At 33.4% G+C, this 25,053-nt stretch overlaps 1 protein-coding gene across 1 annotated transcript; it reads right to left on the bottom strand.

Annotated features, from left to right (window-relative positions):
* Nucleotides 1–11,267: 11,267 nt before the first annotated feature.
* On the bottom strand, nt 11,268–18,960 carry LOC148273071 (stress-associated endoplasmic reticulum protein 2). The gene is made up of 3 exons (XM_088239189.1): nt 18,893–18,960; nt 15,458–15,644; nt 11,268–12,959 (listed from the first exon to the last, which is right to left on the bottom strand). Exons 2-3 carry the CDS (start codon nt 15,542–15,544, stop codon nt 12,852–12,854), a joined length of 195 nt encoding a protein of 64 aa, XP_088095315.1. The 5' UTR covers nt 15,545–15,644; nt 18,893–18,960; the 3' UTR covers nt 11,268–12,851.
* Between the last annotated feature and the right edge of the window lie 6,093 nt (nt 18,961–25,053).

Here is a 25,053-nt window from a genome sequence, read left to right as displayed (position 1 = left end):
TGTATGAAAAAATTAAATTTCTTTGAAATATAATTATTGTACAAGACTATACTAAATATACTGCAGAAAAATTGTAAGAACTGTCATGATTGGGGATTATTTATATTAACCAATTATTTAATTTAAAATATTTTGTATTTTTTCAAGCAATACTACCATGTGTTTTTTTATTGAATTTAAAAAAAATGTAAATTTAATTGTATCTAGGTACTTGACCTTAAAAACACGAAAATAAAATTTTTAATTTGCATAAAATGCATACAACTATTTTTCCCTAAATATTGGGAAATTTTATTTAAATAGTATCACTTTTTTTGGTATGGCACCACAAAATTTCAATTGTCATTTACATCGCGGCAAAACTGTTTCACACTTTTATGGTAACTGTTTAAACTATCTCCTTTTCGATTATGTTTAAAACATCAAATAATATTTCTATTGCCAATTTTTTTAAACTTTCTGCATCGTAATTTATTGATGTAAAGACTTTATTCTTCCCAAACATGCGTCAACTGCCTGTCACTATTTAATCAAATGTCAAAATTAGACACTTAAACAAAATGGTCAATTACACTGCACCTACTTTGAATTTAGTTTGAGACAATAATTTACACTTTTTTTTATTTACCTTGATTTGACGTAAAACCGGGGTTATGAAAAAAGCACAAAATGTTAATTGGGGGGAATATTTGAATGAGAATGCATGGAAAAAAGTGGGAACGTAAAAACGAGGTTTTACTGTATATATATATTTTTGTTATTTTTTTCTTCTTTTTATACCCATGTTTTAATATTGTTTTTAAATTTGTATATTTAACTAACCCATTATATTATTATATTGGAAAAGGCACTTGTGCCCATAGAATTTAGAATAGTCCAGAAGGAGCGTAGAATCATATTTGAATACATCGGACTGTGTCCAATAATTCCCCCACTCCATCTTGCTTTCGCTGCGCGTATTCGTGAAGTCGCCGGGTAATGTTGCTTGATGGGAAAAAAAAATCATTACACAAATGTAAGGTACTAAAAAAGTAATCTGTTAATTTCTCTAAAATTTTATTGTGCATGCGGAAACATTGATCGACACAACAGAGTAGATAAGTAAAGGGTCATTCAATAAGAGTCATTGAATTAATGAACTTTGAACTTAAAATATAAAACAAATTTTATTTTACATAAAACGGAAATTTTTATATCATGTTAAATAATAGTTGATGTTTTAAAGATAATGTCGTTCAAATGTCCCCCACGGCGTTGTTTAATCCGAGGTCTAATTTTCATTAGTTCTTTTATTAGATGAGCAAAGTAGGGTAAAAAAATTCTACCTTCGAAACACTAACAAAATTTCCATTTTGTTTCTTCGACAAAAATATACACATTCATTTGCAATTACAGATGAAATGTTATTGCATCCTGTTTCTTTAAGATCCTAGCAGTATTTATAAACTTTAAAAGGACACAACACGGCATAGTTGAATTCAAATCAGGAGTTGCGTACTGAGCGACGTCTATAATGAAACTAATTGGTCAAAACGTAAACCTACTCATTTATGAGTAATTGAGTCGCCTTCTGTTTGATGTGCGTATGCGGTTCTGGACTGTTCTTAATTCTATGCTTGTGCCGTATAATAAATAAATAAAATATGGGCACCTTTTTACAATGTTCATGTAATTAAATAATGATACATCAAATCATAACTTAATTTTCCAGCTTAACAGATTGACTATAATTTTTTATTTACCTTTTAAACTTGTCGTCACTTTATAAGTGAATAATTCTTAATGATAATATCGATTTTTATAAAATGGGACAAAACATAACTTTCGCAGTGTTGTTAGCTTAAGGACAATATGAATGATTTCCGAATATAACTAAATGATAAATTGTCCCTTACCTTGTTCATGTATTCGTCGATTAATTGACATTTATCATTCTCGTTTAGTTTTTAAAATAAATAATAAACAAGTTTTGTGTGCTAAATTGGTTGTGAGGAGTTGAATATTAGACATATCTGTGTACAATGCCAGTAATATAAGACGTACTATTAATGCATTATTTTAAAATTGTATGTAAATGTTTTAGGAAAATTTGTTTTACGAATTAAGAATACAAATATAAATAAATTTCTTAACTAATCTTGTAAAAATTCAGAATAATCTCACCCCAAAAAAGGTTTCAGCTTTTTTACTTCAGCGAATTATGCTAAAATATGTAAGGCTGAGAAAAGCATTGTCGATAAAATCAAGAAAGGGGTTGGTTTGGACATGTAGAGCGAATGGACAGCGAAAGAACGGCTAAAAGGATCTACGATGTGAATGTTGATGGATGCAGAAGACCGAGAAAGACATGGCATGATCGAATCCAACAAATACTTGAAGATGGACATATCAAGAGTAGGAATAATCGGCGTGCGTTTATGAGAAGTGTAAATGTAGAGGAAGCGAGGTCTGTATGCAAAGCAGAGTGATATGGCATTCTATCCTCTCTGCCTACCCCTACTATAGAGAAATCAACAGATGAAAGAATCAAAGAAATGTGTCTGTTTTTGGTAGAACTATGACTTAAACCACACAATGACAGGTCCATAAAAGGCTGTTTACACAACAATACGATATTGTTTTGTACCAGGACTCGACCATTGTCCACGTGTCAAAATAACCTACAAATTGCTAAACAGCAACATTGTTCCGAGACATTGTCATCGAGATAGACGGGCTACTATCTCCGCGGAACAGCGATTACCCCCTACTACCGCGTACAGCCGCATTGTCATCGTGTGAATGTGCACAGACAGGATTTTATGACAACGTATCGATTTATCAGTGCTATGATTTTTTAATGTTTTGTAATTTTGAAATTACTCCGCGTATTACGTCACCAGCTCTCTTCGGTGAGTTCTGCTGATTGGTTAATTGGCTTCCCGTGAACCGAAAATCTATAACAACGCTTTATCATTGGTTGATTCGGAAAAACTGTCGTTGAAAGTAGTTTTTATTAAAATCATTTTTATGATTTTTTTCATACATTTCCAAGAAACTTCGCCGTACAATTTAATGCTCTAATTTTTACCGCACTTAAGAAAACATTTTTATATCCAATTTCCCGTAGCACTGATATTATTCAATGTCAAAAAAAATCTAGGTATGTGATTATTATATTGATTTCGTATATCTGTGTCATCTTCCCAGTTTATTATAATTTAGTACAATATTTAAAAAAAATATTTGGACTTCATGGACCTTTGGTTTCAACGTATTTCACATTTGTATTGAATTATATTTGTACTGAAAATATTTTTGTTATTCTTAGCATTGCAAAAATGAAAATCTGTCTTTTTTAGTGCAATAACTACTAAATAATAAGTATTTTTTCTAAGTAGATACATAAGTTTTTAACCTCGATTTTGTGGGTGACCATTTGCTTATTTTAAATGCGTTGTCACAACCATATTTTTTCTTTAAAAATGCTAGGAATAGTATAATACTGTATTCTCATTGTACCAAATAGATAATTGCTTCAATTATCATGTGAGAATCACTGAATATTGTTTTGTTTTTTAAATATTTAGATAATGTATGCTGTATTTTGTATATACCATAGTGAAATAATCGACTACAGATTTTAAAATATGTTTAGTATCTATCATTGCAATATTAATACACATAGACATGCCATGAGCCCTCAAAAATGATGAAACTTAACTCATCCCCAACGCGTATTTAGTCATCTTTCGACCGCCAGCCAGGTGTGACGTTTAGAATTGAAACCAAATCGCCTGCTTGTGCCATGAAAGAGCGTAAACTTTTTGGATAAACAGGAGTGTGTAACTTTTCATTGGTAAATATTTGTTTATGAGCGATACTTCTTCTTCCAAGTCAGTCCCTCAATGCTGAGGATCGTGACCACCGTGAACACTTCTGATTAGTCTGTTCCACTCCAATCTGTCCTCAGCTCGACGAACCGACACCTCAAATTTTAGCCCCGTAGTCTCCTTTATTTGGTCAGTCCATCTATATGAGATTCTACCCCGGCTTTTCCTACCTTCAACTCGGCCAGACATTATTGCCTTTTCTAGATTGTGTGGCTCACATCTAGCAATATGTCCACGGAAAGACAGTATCCTTCTTAGACATACCACTGACAGACGAGTTGTAAGAGCTCTTCCAGTATCGATGCATCCGACCTTCTGGCTGTCCAAGGCACACGCAGCAGCCTTCTCCAACACCACATCTCTAATGCATCGATCATCTTCCTCTCGTAGGTACGCATGTCCATGTTTCAGCCCCATATAGGAAAATGGAGAATAACAGGGCTTCCATCAACAGTTTTTTGTGTTCATTGATATACCTCGATCTCGCCAAATCTTCTCCAAACAGTTCATTGCTTCTTTGGCCATTTGAATCCTGACCGATCTCAGGTCTGCAACTGCCGTTGTTGAAAATAAGCGAGTCGAGGTACACAGAGTCATCTATCAGTTCAAGGTCTTGCATCTAACAATTAATATTCAAATATAAATTTCATTTTTTGTAAATTGCGAAGATCTTCTTACTTACAGGACTGCACTGATAGGAACATGTTTTTAAAATATAATAAATGTGAGTTAATATTATTTTTGCATTCCCAAAATCCAGTGAAAAGAAATAAATGGGTCGAAATTATAAGGAATTTGGGGAAAGTAGATAATCAGATGATTGAAATGTACCAAAAACTAATGTATATTGTTAACATTAAAAATGTAACAAACAAACAAGCCATCATGCAGTTTCTCCGCAAGGGTAGGCAGAGAGGATAGAATGCCACATATCTTTGTATACAGATCTCGCTCCTCTACATTCATACATCTTCTCATGTACGCGCGCCGATTATTCTGACTTTTATCCATGTCCATCTTCAAGTATTTGTTGAATTTGGTCATGCCATGTCATTCTCGGTCTTCCTCTATTTCTGCATCCATCAAAATTCGCAATGTAAATATTTTTAGCCGTTCTTCGCTGTCCATTCGCTCTACATGTCAAAACCGGCGCAGAACTCCTTTCTTGATTTTGTCAATAATACTTATCTCAGCCCTACATAATGCACGGATCTCAACATTTGTGCATTTATCGTACATAGTTTTACCACACATTTGCTTGAGAGATCGCATTTTGAAAGCATTCAGCCTACTTTCATCCCTGTTTTTCCATGTCCATACTTCGCTCTTATACATCACGTTCGGGACCTGGACTCCATTGTGAACCGCTAATTTTGCCTCTTGCGACAAACATTTATTTGCCAAAGTTGATTTAAGTGCACCGTTCACTCTGTTCCCGGCACTCACCCTCCTTTCAATAAATTTCTTTCTTTCCATCCCTGGTAAACATACTTCCCAGATACACAAATTCTTCTACCTAATTCAGAATATCTCCGTTTACACTGATCTCACATTTAGTTATATTTTCATCCCTTTTTTACTCAACAGTATTTCATTGACCCTTATTAACCCATTGCCCCACTAATGAAGATGACATAATTAGTTCATACAACACACTATTTAATTTTGACACATTTTTTTTTATTACAAATAACATTAAGACTAAATTAATATTTTGTAATAAATAATGTGAAATAAATTGTAATTATTACATTTTATTATAAAATCAGTAACCGAAATATACTTAGTTATGTCATTTTTATGAACAAAGTTATTGTCATTCAGTTTTATAGTTGAAAAAATCACTTCAAAGGCAAACTGGCGAATCGCCGGCTTTGTGTGTCAGTGACAAATTGATTTTGGCCGGCGATTTGCCGGCTTTGTGTTGCAATGGGTTAATTCCAAATAGTAAAAAAAAGTTTTGTTTTTCTATTGTAGGGCCTGATATATAAAAATATTACAGACATATTTATTAGATTTCTAAGCAAATTGTATTGAACATAATTGGTGCTATCGATTGTATAAATATTTGTTTTCAAAACATATTTTATGGTGGAACTTGATGAAGAAGGTGCAAGATAGCTCTGAGCTACATCTTGAATAGTATTTCATCATAGTTGCACACGATTTCACGCAAATCCAGTAAAAAATATGTTTATTTTGCCTTAATGTGAAGGAATACGCTGCATTCGCTTTTCGGTGAGTGTTCTATGCACCGTTTGGTCTGGAAGGGAACGATGATATGCAAAAGAGTCAATTTCAATGTTAAGTAACATAGTATAGAATGATATTTTCACAAGTGTGGTATAACTTTTAAAATGCATGAATATTTAGAGTGGTTTTTTTTATTTGTCAATAGACAAATAAAATAAATTTTTATGTATCGTACTATCAGCCCTATGATTTTTTATTTTTTGATTTTGAAATGACTCCGACTGTGTCGTCACAAGTTCTCGACGGTGAGTTGTCAATGGGTTGGCTCCCGGTAACCGGAAACGTATCACAACACTCTGTCATTGACAATATTTTGGGTTTGTCCAAATTTTTGTAGACAAGGACTGGATTCAACTCCCTGGGGAGCTGTTACAACAGAGATGAACATAATTTAAGGGAGGGTAATATAGAAGTCTAGGCATCTACAGGGCTTATGACCTGTCATTGCCTGGTTAAAGTGGCCCGTTTACACACTGTGTAATATTAAATATAAATTTTCTCGAGCGATTACAAAAATACACTACTACCTTCAAGTTTTTTTTTTTTTTACAAAAAAAAAGAAATATTTTCGTTCTTATAATTTACGCAAATATTTAATTTTGTGGGCCATTTTCAACGAGTTGTAAATAACTCACTATTAGGAAATGGGAATCAAGTTGGGGTAGAGTGGGATTCGAACCACGGACCTTTGATCCGCGAGTCCGATACGCTAGCCACGGGACCACAACCTGATTCTTGATTTTTGGCTTATGTAGATGCCTAGACTACTACATTACCTTCTCTAAAATGTTCTTCATCTCTGCTGTAATATGTTCATATTAACAGCTCTTCAGCGAGTTCTACCCAGTCCATATCTACAAAAATTGGAAAAACTCAAAATATTTTTGATAAATCCACCTGGTCCAAGAAGAAGTGTAGAAATTTTCAGGCATTCCCTAGTATGTAGGTGAAACAATTCAATTAGATGAATTTCTCCCGCTTAAATAAAGGTTTCAGCCCTTTAACTTCACAAACATCAACAGATGAAAGAATTTAAGGAATATAGATGTTCAAATATTGGCAGAATGGTGAATGTTAGTGTGTCAAGTGGCCACTCAAACCAGCCAATGACAGGTCATAAGCCCTAGACTTCTATATTAACTTCTCTAAAATGTTCTTCATCTCTGTTGTAATATGTTAACTCTGTCATTGGTTGATTTCGGTTAACTTGTGACGTGTTCAAAGAAGTTCATTTTTATCAATTAAATAATTTTTATACTCGAACTTCCTCATTTAATGACATAACTATAAATATATATTAGAAAATAAGCGCTCATGTATAACATGTAATTTACATGCTTAACAACGCTTTCCCTACCCCGCGAGAAGTTCAGAATCACATTGCAGGCAAAATAACAATAAGAGATTTAAAAATGCATATCAATATTAATCGATTTGAATTTTTTTTCCCAAAATTCAAGTTTGTACTAATAGACAAACATCGGCCTATCTCTCACTGCCTCGTTGAAATATGGCCCAGCTTGAAAGTATTTTTTTAGGTGAAAAAACTGTGCTATTTCCATGGTATGCTATCAGTTATTTTGTTGATGAAATCGTGTGCAAATAGCCTAGCTTTATAATGTATATTTAGTATGTTAATAAATGGACGTGATATTTTAGTTAAGACAAAACAAAACTTAAACTGTGTGAAGTGTATTTTGAGATTCCTTCTTGTATATTGTATTCAATCCTTTGTAAGCGTTTTCTCTTAGAATTATCCGCTTTTATTGCAATAAAGTGACGCAGAATATAAAATGAACCTTTTCTTATTATTTATCCTCCTTAAAAAATATCCTTATCCAAAATAGCTCGTAGGATGTCTGTGTGATCAAATTCGGTAGTGGGGTGGCAGGATATATCCAGGGATAAGCTGTCAATTTTTCAACAAGGGGCTCACGGAGGGAGGTGCTTGGGAGGGGGGTTTGTGTGATAGAGGGGGGAGGTGTATCAATTGAATGTAGTTATGCAGAAAGCAGCCAGTCCACAATTTTGAAAAAAATCGATATTAGTGTTATCAAGTAAGGTAAATTCTTTGTTCTGGTAAAAACAGCCGGACCGCTTTCATACAAAAACATGTAAAATTTACCTTCTAAAAATAGTGTCAATCACAAAAACCGCATTTCTCAATTTGCTGAAAACACCCACAACACTAGAAATATTTTACAGTACTTTAAAAATCATTTAAACTGGTCAAGTACATAGTAAGATTCTTGTTTGTAGTATAAAACAACTAATGTATTCATTGTTTTTCATTTGTAAAAGTCAAAAACATTCAAACTGTTGTGTAAATTGGATTATTTACTCTTTTTTAACAAGTGATATTATCTCAGTTTCACTTTACTATGGCTGGCTGCTGTCTGCATAGCTACATTAAATTTGTTCTAACTATCTAAAACACAATAATAATAAAAAATAAATACTATTGAGATAAAATATGGATAGGTCTCTTTAATTGCGCGCATCCCTAATAAATATATTCCTTTTTCAAGACTTCGGCTCCACTCATTTCCCTTCCTACAAATATCCAACTCATCTTAGCGAGCAGGAATCCATCTATATACAACCTTTTGCTTAAATTAAAAAAATAACAGAATCGATTTGTAGTGCCCGACTGAGCCTGTCGTTGGATCGGTGACAGTAGCATGAGTATGAGTGGAGGATTCTCCTTTTTAGTTTTGAAACGAGAAAGGAGAGAACTTTCTCGGAACTGTTAGACTTACCTATGTTTATGTTGCTTGCAGACCCGACAACCGTCGGGTCTGCAAGCACCGTCGGGGTCCAACCGGGCCTGGTTGCTGGTTATACGTACGGCTTACTACGAACCAGTTGGTTTATAAAATAATTCAACATGACATTGGCAAAAGCACACAATTTATTATGCAACGCCATTTTATTTAAAAAAAATATATATATATATATATTTCTCGAGAAATTTCAACGCCTGAAAATATCTTTTTTTTCAATTTCTATACTTCTTAATGGATTTTATTTATTTATTTAACTTTTTGTACATAATGTTATTTGTACATTGGCGGGCTTATTGCCAAATGGCAATTTCTTCCAACCAACCAATAAAATAAAAGTTTTATTTTTATAATTCAAGTTACAGAACATATTCAATAGAAAAAAAAAGATTAAAAAGCTAAAAGTATATAAAAATAGAAATAAACGTATTTGATTATAAATTACCTTAAATCAAAACTATTACTCAATGGGAAAAAGGAAAAAAGAGGAAAGAGGAAAAAGGAAAGGAGGAGAGATTAAGGAAGAGAAAGGAGGTGTTTTTTCAGACGTGATTTAAATAGAGATAATGTAGTAACATCTTTGATGGTGGGTGGGAGATGATTCCACAGTCGAGCCGCATGGACACTATATGAGTTAGAGAAAAAAGAGGAATTGTGGATGGGTATTAAGAGAGTGCCTTGAGAATTAGAACGAAGAGGTAAACCATGAACTGATAAGCGTTGAAATTTTTCACGCACCCGCGTATATATACCTATATAGGAGCGTTAGGACTATGAAGTACATTGAACGGAAGATGGATCAGGTGGACTTATCAACAATATTTCTAGTACAAATTTTTGCAGACAAGGACCGGATTCAACTCCCCGGGGAGCCGTTAATATTAACATATTACAACAGAGATGTTTCGGTTGATATATATTTTTTTAAAAATAAAAACCTTTATTAGCATAAATAAACAATACATTCAGTAAAAAAAATGGAACACTTAAGGTTGAACTTGCCAAAAAAGAGTGGTTAAGCACTTTGTTTTACCTGTACATCAATGTCACCAAAACTGTCATATCTATTTTAATTTATTTATATGTAATAAAAAGAAAATCATTAAAACAATATCTTATTGTAATACCACACATCGACTTTAATCTCCTTACACAGATAGCGTCTTAGCTTCATTATTTATTATGATAAATATCCTTAGTAGAAATAATAGCACACAACGCTTTTTAATCTTTACACAGATTTTTCAGACACGGAAGCCATACTTTCGCTATGACAGTACAGTTGAAGATTACGAAGATATGCTATCTTCAAGTTTTGAGGCAAGTACTTCGATAGCTTTTGAGGGCACCCAGACCCCGCGGTACACATATTGGCACGCGAGTGAGCTAAAGCGAGCGCTTTTAGCTTTCATAGTGATTTATTTAAATTTCGGATCGTTTTGAGGTGGCTACTTTTAATCACAAAAGGCTTTTTAAAATACGAAAGAGAAATAGAATTTGACAGTAAAGACAGCGGAGACAGCACCGTCTAGTAAAGATTTTAAAATTCGAGGTAGTTACAGCACATGCGTCAGATCATCTGTGACATAATGAACGAGAGTGGCTCGATGATTTGGAGACCTCATGAACTGAAGTACTCTCTTAGGATACAGAAAATACAAAAGAAATTGATGAGATATCTCTACATGAGAGTGCGGGTATTATCCTCGGCTCTACCCGACCGAGTTTCTTCAGGGTATGCTCGGCTACAACAGTTTTGAGACTAGAAGGAATGTGTATTTGACTACACATTTTTATTGATCGTTGCGCGGTGTGATCGATAATTCGTAGATTATGACGAGCATTAGTTTGTATGTTCCTGATAATTACCTAAGACATCGTCAGCATAGATTGTTTCATATTTCAATATACAGGACCAACCTGCCTGTGGTTATGCCTGTTGGAAGGGCTACCGCTATGCTGAACAACATCACTCTGGATATTGATCTGTTCCATGTATCCGAAGGGGTTTTCCGAAGCAGAATTCTCCAACTATTTCGTCAAGATTCTCTTTATGTATTTTTTACCTTTTTATAATATGTACGTCTTAAATTTTTAGTTAGTAATGTATGTATTATTTAAAATAAATCAATTGAATTGAATAATGCGCGTGCGCCGTGAGGTGCAATGGCAACACATGGAAAAAATGTTTCCATTATGAAAAATAAATATTACTATTAAATTATTTTTATCGTCCTGAAAAGACCTCGGTACCTAGACATAGTATAAAAGTATGGTATACCGTACCGATGCAGATAACGTTTCCAATCGTTCCCCTGGAGGAATGGATGTACTCTCATTAGCAAAATAAAATAAATAATTTCATAAAATTGTAAATTTATTTAATCACATATATATTAGACATTGATTAAACATACATAAAACCATAAATTACAATTCTTTGCTATGGTAGCGTAAACCACGATACAACAAAGTGATGAACGAACCATTAATATAATCGATACATGAATAATCACTTAGTAAACAAAATCACCCCGGGGAAATAGAGTGAAAACAACAAATCAGCTCTTACCTCCCTCGAAAATGTCCAGAAACAGATAAATTGATGGTATTATAACTGTTCTGGTGGACAGGGGAGTCTTAATTGCTATTAAATTATATAATTTGGAATATTTGCACATATACGTTGGTCGAAACCAATCTCATTGAGGGACGAAATGTAGAAGCGATAAATCAATTTTGCGCGTCTTAACAGATAGATAGTCCGTAAACTCTTCGTTCGGAGGACGAAATCAACCACCAACGTCGCACACGCGCTAGTACGAAAATGGCAAACAAAAACACTGGCTTTAAAATTTAAACTGACTGCCATTGCAATATAACACGCGGGGAAAAGTTATAACGGAATTTAAATACTACCGAAAGGTCAAAATGTCCAATAATCTATTGATTACCGTATCATTTTGCCTCTTAAATGATAAAAAAAGTGTCTTTTACCGCACATTGATAGAATTATAAAAAAGGTATGTTTTTCGGTCACGAATGACATCTGGCGGAGCAATCGGAAAACTACATTACTCCGGGACCCCTTTAAACGGTACAAAGATGAAATAATAATTGTATATCAATTTAACATAATAAATTGTAATATTAGTATAATTATACTAGAGGAGAACTCAGTTTATCCGAACTCCAGTCATCCGGATTGCCAGATATCCGGATCGTTATCAGGAAATAATATGCAGGACCTAAACGAGTTTCTTCGACAGAACAATCCACTTTGATGGACATGTTTAAGGAAGTTTTTTATGTGATTTCAAAAGTAATAAAAAAGTGGTTAAAAATTTGCATCAATTTAACGATTTCTGCAAATCCAGATAACATCTGGCATTCATTAATATGGATAATTGGAGAATTCAGAATTCTCTGTTATTTTAATACAATTAAGCTACAAGAAATAGCAAACAATTAAATTTTTTTGAACAACTTTTTGCGAATAGAGGATCAAATACTGATGCAAAAAGTAACATCACATTAGTTTTACGAGGAAAACATTTGTGAGAATTACAAACATACTTGTAAATGACAGATTTTTGCGAGTATAGGTGAGTATCAAATAGAATAAAGATATATTTTTAGTAAAGCAACATCTCTGCATAAACTCTCGAGGCATCCTTGACCACAGCGTACGTACAATTCTGATTTTGACTAGCAAGGAACATCCTGTGTTCAATCAGAAACATACACATTGATAAATTGGCTAACTTTAAAGTCGCAAAGTTTAAAACACACCTTCTTTACACTTTTCTATTCCAATGTGTGATCTATCTCTATTTTACGCAAATAAATGAATTGTAAATTGGGTCCCTATAACGGAGGCAGGGGAATAAACAGATAGGAGGAGTGTTGGCGCGCGAGGGTTGGTTTTGGCCATTTCGTCCCTTTACGCTAATCTAATGGACTGGATTATCTGGAAGACGGCGGAACCGCATACTACGAAGATGAAGAGAGCCAGTAGCCACGGTCCTACAGGGTATTGCTCGTCTTTTTGCTGGAAACAAAATGAAATAACATGACTAAAAATAAACTTATCAATGAAACTTCATGGTTTAGTTTTACTTTTTTTATTTTTTACATACCTATAGATGAATAACAAATATAGGTATGTAAACTTCCCTGTCAAAAATCAAGTATTGTGCTAACTTTATCTGTTAAAATGTGTATTTTCCACTCTGTTGTATTTCGCCATGTGTTCTTTTCCCACCTTTTAAATAATATATTACATATATATTACATATATATTACATTTTATTACGTATTTCATTTGTACGAAATATTCCCAATCCGCAAAAGTGCTGGTATGAGGGGATATTATATATAGTAACACAATAGTTTAAATAGAAATTCAATAAAATAACATCACATATCACTCGTCACACGGGCTGTAAGAACTGTTTTATTTGGGTGTTTTTTAAGTACGTACATGTTTTGTATAGATCATTAGAAAGTGAATTGTAAAAATTTATTGCTGTATACAAAAAACTGTTTCTTTTTCTGTTTTCGTACTATTGTTATGTTATTCGTACCGCTATCTTAAGATTTATAAAAGCTTAAAGCTTAATCCCAATTTCGGTCCAAAAACTCCCAAAAATGAACTGTTTAGCAAACTAGTTGTAAATATTTATGTTTCTGTCCCCTGTAAATAAAATACTTATTTGATCTTATCTCCAAAATATGTTAAGAATAGTATAAAAACTGTAAATGTTGTAAACAATTTACCAGTCTTGAAGATGCCTACTTAGGTGAAAGGGCTCGTTGGTCAAAATAATAAAAAGTAAAACCAAACAAAGAAGTTTCACTGATAAGTTTATTTATAATTTTATCATAATCATTAACTACGGAGTTTTATCAAGAAATATCAACAAAAAACATCAATATTACTAAAAATATGTAATAGTCAATTAAATTGAAACATTATTCGATTTTGTAATTCATCGAATAACATATCATCATGACAGGCGCCGTGTCGCAGTTGGCTAGACGGCCGACTGTGAAACTGGCGTCGCGGGTTCGATTCCCACCAGTTGCAAGAAGAAAATCCGAGAAAGATTTTTTCTCAATTGGTCTGGGTGTTGTGGTGTATTTTTCATTACCTCCTTCCATATCCCCTCCATTCCATCTGCTGACAAGCCTCAAAATAGAGGCTTAACAGTTTATTACTTTAAAAATATATATATATATATATATATCGGTAGTCAGGTGGCAGAAACTTCAATCTGTTTTCAATGCAACAGCAAGGCTTATTACGGGAGTAAAAAAATATTCTCACATCTCACAACATCTTCGAGATTTGCACTGGTTAAAAAGCCCAGAGAGAATAAAATACAAGCTTTGCTGGACAGTATTCAAATCCCTTCATGAAATGGCTCCAAAATACCTATCGGACCTTTGTATTAGGGAAAATACATGTCAAAGAAAATCTACTCTTAGGTCAGCATTTGATTCAGGAAGAGGAAAACTTGTCGAAATCCGGCGCTCCCCAAACACTAGATTTGGAGATCGCGCTTTTGCCGCCGCCGGCCCCTCTGCCTGGAACCGATTGCCTTCAAACTTACGAATCATCGACAGTCCCAGTCAGTTCAGATCCCAACTAAAATCCCACTTCTTTAAACTATCATACCCTCAATTTTAAATCTGGAAATATAATGTATCACTTAAGTTTAGTTAGAATGTAAGTTTAGATATACAATTGTAAAGCGCCCTTGAGGTGATTTTTTACAAAAATGGCGCTATATAAATCAGCCAAATATTAAATATTATTATTAGAAGGCACCATCTGTAATTTTCAAAAATGTTCAGGAGAGCTGAAATAAGACTAAATTTCAAGTCTACAATCCACAAACTAAAATATTTAAATAACAAGTTATTATTCTAAATAATGCTGTATTTTTTTTTTTTTTCTATGTGTATTTACCGAAATATTTAATAAAACTTTTGAAAACTAAAACACAGAAAACAATACAGATGGTCCCTTCTGCCATCCGACTACCGATATATTATTGGCCTTACCCTTTATTTTCTAACGGGCCAAATATCTATTTTTATAGTTTGTTAATATTTAGGAAAATTCCCTAAAAAAAAAATTACATTTGCATGTGCCAATTGAACGATAAACTTTTCGAGTCATTTACGTTGTTGGAATATTGTCTTACTGTTCCATTATTTAAACAAAGTTTGCTACAATTCGCAATTGAAATAAAAATTGTTTTTACTCTTCCTGAACAAACGTACCATATTTTTGGATAAGATGCACTTTTTTCCTCCGAAAATTTAACCAAAAATTGGGGTGCGTCCTATGGTCCGATGCGTCTAATCACCCAAAACATTTTTTTTACAAAAATAGATTTTGATTCTTAAATAGAACTGTGTGGAATGTATCCACCATGTAAACAGAGGTTCTAGTGTATTCTTTTTTGTGCCGTATTGCGTGAAACGTATCCACGGTAAAACGGGAGTCAGGCGTATACAACATTATGCAACAAGACTCACTTTGGTTGATTTGGGTACATTTCCTCGGTTTGTGATATTTTTGCTGGCGATTTCGTTAGCGATACGCATTCTCTGCTTGGGAGCCATTTTTTCAGCTGCTACGAGTTTATTTCCTCCTGAGGTCTGTCGGTGATTTGTGGTTAGTGGACTGGAGATAGTCCGCCTTGAAACTCCTAGTTACGCTGTACTGGAAACAGACAAACATTCATCACTTGACGAGGAAGTTAAGTCCTAAAGGAAATTGGATATAAAAAATGTATTATTACGCGCGGTAAAAATTAAGGCATTAAATTGTATGGCGAAGTTTCTTGAAAACGTATGGAAAAAATAATAAAAACAAACTACTTTGCATGACGTCACTAGTTTTTCCGAATCTAATAATGATAAGAGAGTTGTGACAGATTTCCGGTTTACGGTAAGTCAACTGACGAATCAGCAGAACTCATCGAGAAGAAGGGAAGAGAACTTGAGATTTCACACTCAAAGTAATTTAAAAAATACAAAACTTAAAAAAAATTATGGTGCTGATGATTATCTCTATATATTAATATACAGAGATACATAACAAAATGTTCAGCAAGTTTTAAACACTACGTATTTAAGTTTATATTTAATTTATGTAAACCTATATGATTTATATTGTAAAACGTACAATAAAATAACAAAAACATAACATAAACTATACATTTGTGGAGCAGTTTATTCAATATTGGTTTGGGCGAATGAGACAATCCATTTTACTTTTACATTGCTCCACTATCCATTTTTTTATAGCCTTGTTTAACATTTTCTCGTTTCTTATAGTTTTGATGTACAGTGAAAGTTATAAATTTAAATTGTATAATACTCAAAATCCCTTCGTCCGAAAGTGATAGTAGTTTGTATTTGTTTAAATTGTCTAGTAAGATCTAGTGATCATATTATTTGTATGTGTTGTATTGTTGGGGTTATGTCTTTCCTTTGAGTGAGAATAGTTTTTGAATCTGCAAGCGCGTATTGTTTTAGCGTATAATTACTTTGGTGTCACAAGTTGTAATTTGTGGAATATTTCTTCAGTAGATGTCTGAATCGGGAGTATTATTTTAACCATGGATTTTTGTGCAATACATTATTTATAACTGTGTCACTCGCACCACCCCATCCGATAAATAGCGTTCATACGAGGACAATACAATATTGTTCTGTCCCAGAATCGGACCGATTGTCCTCGAGTGAACACAAAATTAGAGGACAGGACAATGAACTAAGAAATCGTCTTAAAGATAAATGGTCAGGCTATCTCCGGAAGACAATTTTCTGTGTGACAATGTGCCTGAAAGATCCATATGTATGGAATTGGAAAAACAATTGGCTGAAGGCTGTCAAAATGTGACCTCTCAGGCGCATTTGTGCTAAACCTATGTACGATAGATGCACAAATGTCGAGATCTTTGCATTACGTAGGGTTAAATCAAGCATTATCAACAAAGTGGTGCTTCTGGTATAGTCCGCTATAAGACAAACTTTTCAATTGTCTGGGACCGATTTGGTATTTTGGATTGGGAGGGAAGACTTTATATGGTTGATACTTTTGTCCATCTAGAAATCCATACCGTGTAGGCGATCTTACGAGCATCTAAATTTCATTCTTTTAGCCGTTCTTTCTCCGTCCATTGGCTCTACATGTCCAAATCGGCGTCAGAGATCCACCGTCGAGAAAGTTGAAACTCGGCGATTTCTGCTCCGTTTTTCAGGCGAAACTGTTTGCGATCAGAGAAGCCCTGATCTATGTTTTGGAGAAGCCACCAAAAAGATAGAAGAAAATAACGATCCTGACAGATTGCAAATCTGGCGTCCCTGCAATAACTATATTGGATTGGACATCAGATCAGATATGCAGAAGCTACGATGCAGACACCAGGACAAATACATTGGCTGGATAAGGGGACACTGTGGAATGCTTGGCAACAAAAAGGCTGACGAAAAAGCTCGAGAGGCTACGCTCAAGAAGACAGCTCCTGATTTCGCCAATTTCCCACTGTGCTTTGCCAAAAGAAAAATTAGAAGCAGGACCCTTCACCTCTGGAACGATAGTTGTTTGAGTGAAACTACCAGAAGTATTACTGAAATGTTTTTCCCTATCATTTTTCATGCCTATGATTTCAGAATGCAGAAAGCTGGCTACGAGCTCACCCAGATTCTTAATGGGTCATAGTGGGTTCATGAGCTACCTGCATCGCTTCAAGATCTCCGAGATCGACAGCTGCCCATGCGACGATGAAACTCCTCAAGATGTCCCTCACCTGTTGATGCATTGCCTATTTTTCAGCTTTCAGAGACCACCAAACAGATGGAGGCGCGATGCAGAAGCCTGGGTGAAGAACTATGCGACATCCCATCGATGATAGGTAATAAAGAACTCATACGAGAGGTAGTATCATACATGGTCAATATAGTGCAGGCAATTGGTAAAATAAACCAAAGTAGAGAACAAAATGCCGAATACTCTTCTGGTGAGACGGAAGACCTGTTGACTACTGTCAACAGGTTGGCTCTCTCCTCTCCACATGAGCAAATGCTGAGAAGTTCCTGATTGGCCCAGTTTAGTATATTCTTCCTGATCCCAATAGTAAAGCTAAATTTAAAGTAAAAGAATTGCAGGAAAATCCACTTTTTTGAAATAAAGCAACCCCCATATAAAAAAATATAAAAAACCGAAGCAGAACTCCTTTCTTGATTTTGTCGATAACGCTCCTCTTAGGCATAGTGCATGGATCTCGACATTTGTGGACATATCACACGTTCGTCCGAGAGATCACGATTTGATAGCATTATGCACTCGCCAAATCTGTCTTAATGTTAAAAATAATATTTAAAGAACATAACAATAATTTGCCATGGCCAAATTTGTGCGTAAATGCACAAAAAGCAGACAATTTAAGAAAATATTTATTCAGCTGTGATAATCAAAAATTAGGATCACGTTCAGACTCAATGACATAAAAGTTAAGACGCAAAACGACTTAGGATAGTCAAAAACAGATTTATAATTGAGTTTCTGCGTCTTTTACTAGGGAATTTCTCTCCGAAATATTACATTAGAAAGCAAAACCATCGTTGAATTATCGTAATTACAGATCTGTCATTTTCTAGCAAGAGTCAATAATTTCACATGCACACGGTAATATACTGTAACAAACACAATTTAAATTTACACAAGCATGTGCTACGTCGATTTAACTATGCAGGAGCATAAATAAATCACAAAAAGCGGCAGTAAATCAAAAGAAAATATTTAAAAACCGCAACAGACTGGAACATATTGAATATTCATCGCTTCGAGATTTTCACAAAATCTAATTTCTCGCGGTTTAATTTTGCTTTTATTGAATGGTACGCGAAGTTTTTAATTAGCAAAGCTGATTCATTAGTAAAATTGTGTCTAATTATACTTACTTTTTCAGAAAAATAGAGCAGAGCTCACGACCCCTTACCCGTACGCAAAAATGACACGTATAAAAGATAAAAGTAAACACGCTGGGAAATTGTAAAATGTACAACGCAGGCGCTAAAACTTACACGCGTCATGTTTATGTCAAGTTAGCCAACAGAAAAAAAATATTATCACTTATCGAACGATACTGCTGCAGCCACATTAAAATTCACTTGGGTAAGAACTTTGTTTAGTTGATATTTTTACCTCAAGATGGCAGCATAGGACTTATTTCACAAGATACAAATAATGTGAATCACATTCAGATTATAATGTGAGTATAAAAAAAATAGATTCATTATATTCGTTTGAATGTGAAAATATACTCATTGATCACACACCCTAAATATATATACTCACCCTAACTAACACGTACAACAATAATAAAACGGGAACACTAAATAAGAGTACGCATTGTTTTTTATTTATTTTATTTTATTGTGACTATTATTACTATAATTTATTGATATACATTTAAAAAAACTTATTACCACTACGATACTTTATTAATAATTTAGTTAAATTCGATTGTATAAATTGCGTCTATCTTAAATTAAATTTTATTAAAACTAATCTTATATAAATTCTAATAAACTGCTTTAATAACATATAATGAAAACTAAATTTCGGTCTATATACAATTTTTTTTTTGTTGTGACTACTGGTGTTCACATATAATTGGTGAAAGATGTTTAGTGTTATTATTTTTTATTTTATAAATTGTATTTATATTGTGATATCTTTTACTGTTTGTGAACTGAAAATAAATAAATAAATACATTAGCAATAATCTTATTCTAAACTGGAATGAATTATTTATTTATTTATTTAAGGACTTATTCACTCCATTCAACAGTGTCAAACACGTTTCCTTTTAATACATACAGTAGCTCAATCACAAATAACTATCGACGTGCTAATAAGCGGCGTGATAACAATTTCTCAACATGGTTGTTTATCACATATTTGAATTTCACCGGTGTAAATATGGAAAATATTCAAAAAACGATATTTTTTTATTTGAAAATTTATTTATAAACCCTTACGGATTATTACATTTATTTTACATAAAATAATAAATACATTTTTCATTTACATTCAAAATAATATTTTTTACATCTTTTGAAAAGTTTGTCTGAGTCTTTTGTTTAGTTTTGTCTGGTAGTTTATTGTATAATTTCAGTCCCTGGTTCATTAGTCTTGATTGTCCTTGTTTGTTTTAGAAAGTTGAATATGGTATTTGTCTGATATTCTCGTATTATGTCCATGTTGACTACAATTTTTTACAAGTTTTAGTTCTTCGTCTACAATTACATTAGTGGCTAATTTATGGATAAATTTTAATGATTCTAGTTGAAAGAGTTCAGTTATATTTAATTGCTTAGTTTGTTTAAAAAGTTCTCTAGTTGCAGTTAAATATGGAGGGTCATATACTAACTTTAATATTTTATTTTGTTGTCTTTGTAGAGTCTGTTTATGTCATTTTGATATCCTGCTCCCCATAGTAGTTTCGTGTAACATATTTTAGTTTTTACATAGGCTTCATACATTAGAATTTTTTCCGTTTTTGGAATAAAATTTTTGATTTTTAAAAAAAGACTCAATAATGTCGCCACTTTGCTAATTAAATTGTTGATATAAATTGTCTATGTTAATTGTCTGTCTATTGTTAGTCCTAAGTATTTAACATGTTCAATTATTTATTGATTACCATGCTATTTATTGCATTTGTAAGAGGTGCAAGAGGTGCAAGAGGTCTCGGGTTCGATTTCCGACATGGTTGAAATGAAATATTTATTTAAAAGGGTGTTTTCACATCAGAATATTTCATAGTCCCTGGACTGGTTCTGGAAGAATAAGACTGATTATCTTACCTTCATGTAACAAAAAAAAAGATAAAAATACAGGTCATCGATGACAGGAGATGACAGATCATAAGCCCTGTAGATGCCTAGACTTCTATATTATCTTTTCTAAATTGTTCTTCATCTCTGCTGTAATATGTTAATACTTACAGCTCCTTAGGAAGTTGAATCCAGTCCTTGTCTACAAAAATTTGGACAAACTCAAAATATTGTTGATAATTCCACCTGGTCCATGAAGAAGTATAGAAATTGAAAATTAATTTTCAGGCGTTGCCTAGTATGTAGGTGAAATAATTCCATCAGATAAATCTCCCCCGCATAAATAAAGGTTTCAGCTCTTTAACTTCATAAACATCAACAGTTGAAAGAATTGAAGGAATATAGATGTTTAAATATGGGCAGAATCTCCTCCTCCCTCTACCTGACATCCCGCCTGCGCGCATGCGTAAAGTGGCCCCGTAATGTCGCCAGACCGTGAACAGTATACACAAATATAAGATAATTTTGTGTCATGTTATATTTTACAACAAAAAATATATTTCGGTGACTGGACTATATAAAAATAGGTAGTTTTATAAGGCAAACGTAAAAAAATCATGAATTAATCATTAAGTAATTTAGTAAAAAATACCGTTTAATATTACTTTAAGGCTTATTAATAGAAAGCCGGGTAAAAAATTCGAGTACCCTTGGCAATATTAACAAAATGTCCACGTAATTTTATTTACAATCTGACAGATGGTAAAATAATCGAATTCTTAAATAGTATTACTTGTGAATTCGCATCTTACGCATGAAATGTGACCCTACCGTATTCCCCTTTAATTCCAGCAGTATTTTGTCACTTGCAAACGACACAACACGGCATAATTGAGTTTAAATCGGCACCTGCGCACTAAGCGACGTCTACAGACTAACAAATGGCTAAAACGTAAAACTACCCATGTGTGAGTAGTTTAGTCGTATTCAATTTGATGCGCATATGCGGATTCTGGACTATTTTAACTCTATGGTCTCAGTTTTTTTACTTCACAAAAGTCAACAGATGGAAGAGTTGAAGAAATGTGGATGTTTTTAACAGAGGCAGCATGGCGAAAGTTACACAGTGTGTTAAGTGGCCACTTAAACCAGCCAATGACAGGTCGTAAGCCCTGTAAAGGCCTAGACTTCCATATTCCGTTCTCAAAAATGATTTCCCTCTCTGTTGCAATAATTCAGATCTAAATAACTCCCTAGGGAGGATTTTTTTTTTAGTAGATAAATATTAGCGTTCTTATAATTTACAAAATATTTCAATTTTGTTAGCCATTTTCAACGAGTTGTAAATAACTCACCTTTAGAAAATGGAAATCAAGTTGGGGTAGAGTGGGTTTGAACCTCGGGCCTCTGGCCCGTAAATCCGCAACACTAACCACGGGACCACAACCTGATTAAATATCCAGCCAGTCTGGAAACATTTTTACATACTCAAAACATTGTTGAATGTAATGATATATTTTGAGTTTTTTTTCATTGATTGAATTTTTGAAGATCCTCGTTAATTTTTATTCTGTTTTTAAAAAAATTTTAACACATCTTTTACTATGTTTTTTCTTTCAACTTCGTATCGTACTATATTGTTTTAAATATGTTTTTTGCCGATATATTTTTTTAACTGTGTCTTTAATTTTGTATTTTGTTTTTACTACGGATTTCATTTGGTTTTAAATATGTTTTTACTATGTCTTTTACTATTTATTTTATTTTTACTACGTATTTTACTGGATTTTTAAAAATATGTTTTTTGCAGATATATTTATTTTACTATGTATTTTGTTTTTACTAAGGATTTTATTGGGTTTTCAAAAATATATTTTTGCAGATATATGTTTTTACTATGTCTTCAGCTATGTATTTTGTTTTTACTACGGATTTTTTTTGGTTTTAAATATGTTTTCACTGTGTCTTTAACTAAGTATTTTATTTTACTACGTATTACTGGGTTTTTTTAAATACGGTTTTTACTCTTTTATCATTATGTTTTTTTGCCATGTATTTTACTAAGTTTTTCACTGCGTTTTTTACCTTTATTTATTGTTTTTTTATGAATTAATCACTGATTTTTATATATTTTTTTGACTAGTAAGCGTTCTGAGGAAGTTGTTCTAGTTAGATGTATAATTTTATATATGGAATATTTATTTATTTGTTTTACAGAAACAAACAGTCAACAATGATATAATAACATAAAAAGATCAAAGATGCAAATGTTGGTGGATGCAGAAAACGAGGAAGACCGAGAAAGACATGGCACGATCAAGTCCATCAAATACTTGAAGATGGACATGTCAAAAGTAGGAATAATCGGCGTGCGTGCATGAGAAGATGTATGAATGTAGAGGAAGCGAGGTCTGTATGCCAAGATAGAGTGTTATGGCGTTCTATCCTCTCTGCCTACCCCTACAGGGAAACGGCGTGATGGTTTGTTGTTGTTGTTGTTGAAAAAGATACGGTTTAAAGTTAGACCAGCGAAGTTTCTAAATTAAAATCATACATATTATATTGTGGTACAACAAAAGGGTGTGTTTGTGTGTATTTGTGTGGGAGTAAGTGTTCAGGTGAGTGTAAGCGTAAGCATCATTAAATAGCAATAGCAATAGCAAGTGGGAGCGTATCGCAGCCACAAAGCGCTCATTAGTCTTAATTTATTATTTAAATAGAGGAAAGAGTGTTGTGCATAGTTAGTGCTACAGACTGCCAGATGGAATACATACTTATTTCTTGTCACGCGCAAGGGGGCATTAAGATTAATTTTGGAGAAGAAGTTTGGAAATTGAAAAATTGTTTTCAAGCGTTGCCTGGTATGTGAAATAATTCAGTCAGATGAATCTCTTCACAACATTAAAGGTTTCAGCTCTTTAACTTCACTAAAATCAACAAATGGAAGAATTGAAGAAATATGGATGTTCAAACATAGGCAAAATGGTGAATGTTACATAGTGTGTAAAGTGATCACTTAAACCAGCCGATGACAGGTCATAAGCCCTGTAAATGCCTAGACTTCCATATTCCCTTATAAGGTTGTTTGTTTGATACAAAGTTTAAGTGTGAAAATTCCATTAAAATATCACCTCCTAAATATATTTCGGAAGCAAGTTAGGGAGAACTCTCCCACAGTTTATAGTGAGTCTATATTCGCTTTCAAACTCCAAAATAACATATCGGGGGTATCGAAAATAACCACGATCCTGCTCTCAAAACAACTTAATAAAGAGTGTACTTAGAAAAACTGGGTCAGCATTCCTCGGTGTTGCCAGAAAACTAAGAATAAAACAATTCTCTTTATTGAAAATATCAATGCCAAATGTAGATTTCATATATGCCGTATGTGAATACCAAAAAACTTTTTTTATTGACATATTACAACAGAGATGAAGAACATTTAAGAGAAGGTAATATAGAAGTCTAGGCATCTAGGCATCTAGACTTCTATATTACCTTCTCTTAAATGTTCTTTATCTCTGTTGTAATATGTTAATATAAACAGCTCCCCAGGGAGTTGAATTGCCCAGGGAGTTGAATTGCCTACAAAAATTTGGACAAACTCAAAATATTGTTGATAAATTACCTGGTCCATGAAGATGTATATAAATTGAAAAAATAACATTTTCAGGCGTTGCCTAGTATGTAGGTGAAATAATTCAATTAGATGAATCTCACCAGCATAAATAAAGGTTTCAGCTCTTAAACTTCACAAACATCAACAGATGGAAAAATTGAAGGAATATAGATGTTCAAATATAAGCAGAATGGTGAATGTTACACAGTGTGTAAAGTGGCCACTTAAACCATCCATTGACAGGTCATAAGCCCTGTAGATGCCTAGACTTCTAAATTACCTTCTCTTAAATGTTCTTCATCTCTGTTGTAATATGTTAATATAAACAGCTCCCCGGGGAGTTGAATCCAGTCCTTGTCTAGAAAAATTTGGACAAACTCAAAATATTGTTTATTCTATTGAGTTAAGTCTAAATCTCAAGAGGCGTGGTCTTCCGGTCGAGAGGTAATTATATTTAGTTACTGTATAAAACTGTTAAGTATGTATTCTGCCGTCATAAGAAAGAAGGACGCATCTAACATTTTTTTCGAAAATGAGTTAAATGAATGAGGAAAAAAATATGCATCTACTAAAAATACATCTATCTTCCTAAAATAACCACAGCTCTATTATTTTCACCAATAAATGAGACTAAACTGCAAAAAGTCTCGAAGATTACTAA

The sequence above is a fragment of the Micrasema longulum genome, unplaced genomic scaffold (genome assembly GCF_059751315.1).
Source record: "Micrasema longulum isolate JH-2025_06_02 unplaced genomic scaffold, ASM5975131v1 h1tg002088l, whole genome shotgun sequence".
NCBI classification, from domain to species: domain Eukaryota; kingdom Metazoa; phylum Arthropoda; class Insecta; order Trichoptera; family Brachycentridae; genus Micrasema; species Micrasema longulum.
The sequence above is the reverse complement of the archived record's forward strand: the minus strand, read 5'-3'. Positions and strand labels throughout refer to the sequence as shown.